The sequence below is a fragment of the Penaeus vannamei genome, chromosome 21 (genome assembly GCF_042767895.1).
Source record: "Penaeus vannamei isolate JL-2024 chromosome 21, ASM4276789v1, whole genome shotgun sequence".
In the NCBI taxonomy this organism is placed as follows: Eukaryota; Metazoa; Arthropoda; class Malacostraca; order Decapoda; family Penaeidae; genus Penaeus; species Penaeus vannamei.
The window spans coordinates 15,830,644-15,833,143 of record NC_091569.1 but is presented as its reverse complement, the minus strand read 5'-3'; the positions used below and the strand labels follow the sequence as shown (position 1 = coordinate 15,833,143).

The 2,500-nt window shown below is 53.3% G+C and overlaps 1 protein-coding gene across 2 annotated transcripts in view; it reads right to left on the bottom strand.

Annotated features, from left to right (window-relative positions):
- Positions 1–2,500, bottom strand: part of LOC138865463 (uncharacterized) — a 40,301-nt gene that overhangs the window by 10,094 nt on the left and 27,707 nt on the right. For both annotated transcript variants that reach the window (XM_070135979.1, XM_070135978.1), the window contains exon 4: positions 897–977. In XM_070135979.1, coding sequence (XP_069992080.1) covers positions 897–977 — 81 coding nt within the window. The remainder of the gene's footprint in view (positions 1–896; positions 978–2,500) is intronic.

Below are 2,500 nucleotides of genomic sequence, written 5' to 3'. Positions count from 1 at the left end.
CGATAATGATGATAATAATAATGATAAAGATATTTCTAATTCTAATGATACTACTACAACTATTATTACTACTACTACTACTACAAGTGATAATGATTATGACAATAATAGTGATAATAGTAATGATAACGATAATGACGATGGTGATGGTGATGAAGAGGAGGAGGAGGACGAGGACGAGGAGGAAGATAATGATGATGATGAGGAGGATAATGATAATGATGATGATGATGATGATGATGATGATGATGATGATGATGATGATGATGATGATGATGATGATGATGATGATGATGAAGAGGAGGAGGAGGAGGAGGAGGAGGAGAAAGATGATGATGATGATGATGATAACAATAACAATAATGATAATAAAAGTAAATAACAAAATTATGAATATGCTAATGGTGTCACTGACAAATTTCATCATTAGTGTTATTACTGGGCGGGCGTGAGTGAGCTTGGGTGGCTGAGGAGTGACAGTGGGCGTGAATGAGAAAGAGTGGGCTTTGGTGGGCGTGCAAAGGTGAAGGTGGGCGTGGATAGGTTAAGGTGGGCGTGGATAGGTTAAGGTGGGCATTAAAAGGTGAAGGTGGGCGTGGATAGATTGGAATGGGCGTGGAAAGGTGAAGGCGGGCGTGGATAGGTGAAGGTGGGTGTTAATAGGTGAAAATGGGCGTGGATAGATGAAGGAGTGCGTGGAGAGGTGAAGGAGATGGGCGTGGATAGATTGGAACGGGCGTGGATAGATGAAGGTGGGCGTGAATGAGCGGAGGTGGATGAGGACAGGCGTGGATGGCCGCGCGCGTGAGAGAAGTGGATGAGCGTGGTCGACCGCGGAGAGCCAAAGATGGGCGTGTGGCTGGGGCGTGGTGTGGGCATGGGCGGGATCAACGTACCAGGATCCTCTTCTTCTCCTTGCAGGCGTACTCGCTCTCGTCCACGTCGTTGTAGCAGTCGCTCTTGTAGTCCTCCGGGAGCTGCGGGAGGGAGGCCGAGGTCAGAGGAGAAATCGTGAGGGTGGTGAGGGTGTGGTGGTGGTGGTGAGGGTGTGGTGGTGGTGGTGAGGGTGTGGTGGTGGTGGTGAGGGTGTGGTGGTGGTGGTGAGGGTGTGCTGGTGGTGGTGAGGATGAGGTGGTGGTGGTGAGGGTGTGGTGGTGGTGGTGAGGGTGTGGTGGTGGTGGTGAGGGTGTGGTGGTGGTGAGGATGAGGTGGTGGTGGTGTGGTGGTGGTGGTGAGGATGAGGTGGTGGTGGTGAGGGTGTGGTGGTGGTGAGGGTGTGGTGGTGGTGGTGAGGATGAGGTGGTGGTGGTGAGGATGAGGTGGTGGTGGTGAGGGGGCGGTGGTGGTGAGGGTGTGGTGGTGGTGATGAGGTGGTGGTGGTGAGGAGGTGGTGGTGAGGTGGTGGTGAGGATGAGGTGGTGAGGGTATGGTGGTGGTGAGGATGAGCTGGTGGTGATGAGAGTTTGGTGGTGAGGATGAGGTGGTAGTGGTGGTGAGGGTTTTGGGGTGAGGATGAGGTGGTGGTGGTGATGAGGGCGTGGTGGCGGTGGTGTTGAGAGTGTGGTGGTGGTGATGAGGATGAGGTGGTGGTGGTGGTGAGAGTGTGGTATTGGTTGTGGTGGTGAGGGTGTGGTGCCGCTGGTGATGAGAGTGTGGTGATGGTGGTGAGGGTGTGGCGGTGATGGTGATGAGGGTGTAGTGGTGGCGGTGATGAGAGTGTGGTGAGGGTGTGGCGGTGGTGGTGATGAGGGCGTGGTGGCGGTGGTGTTGAGAGTGTGGTGGTGGTGATGAGGATGAGGTGGTGGTGGTGGTGAGAGTGTGGTATTGGTTGTGGTGGTGAGGGTGTGGTGGCGCTAGTGATGAGAGTGTGGTGATGGTGGTGAGGGTGTGGCGGTGATGGTGATGAGGGTGTAGTGGTAGCGGTGATGAGGGTGTGGTGGTGAGGGTGTGGTGGCGCTGGTGATGAGAGTGTGGTGAGGGTGTGGCGGTGGTGGTGATGAGGGTGTAGTGGTGGTGGTGATGAGGGTGATGAGGATATTGGTGGTGTGGGTGGTGGCGGTGGTGATGATTGGTGGTGTCAGTAGTGGTGGTGGTGTTTCATTGCTGTTTTATCAACAGTTATTGCAAAACTTATCTAACATATTCCATGATTTGTGACTTCTGGGGCTCTCGCCAAATTCATCAACTATGTCTCTTCACTTGGTTTGTTGTGCATTTTCCCTCCTCCTCTCCTCCCCCTCCCCACTTCTCCTTTCTCTTCCCCTGTGCCTCGTCTCCCTTCGTCTTCTTCCACTCCCCTCTTCCTAACCTCTCTTTCCCTTTTAACACTCTTTCTGTCACCCTTTCTATCCCTTCTTTTCTATTCCTTCCCCTTTTCCGTCTCCTCCTTTCCCATTCACTCCCTTCCCCTTCCGTTCCTTCCCCCTGTTCCCTCCCCCTCTCCTCCTCCTTTTCTCCCTCCCTCACTCTTCCTCCCTTTCCCTCTCCCCTGAGTGGTCCT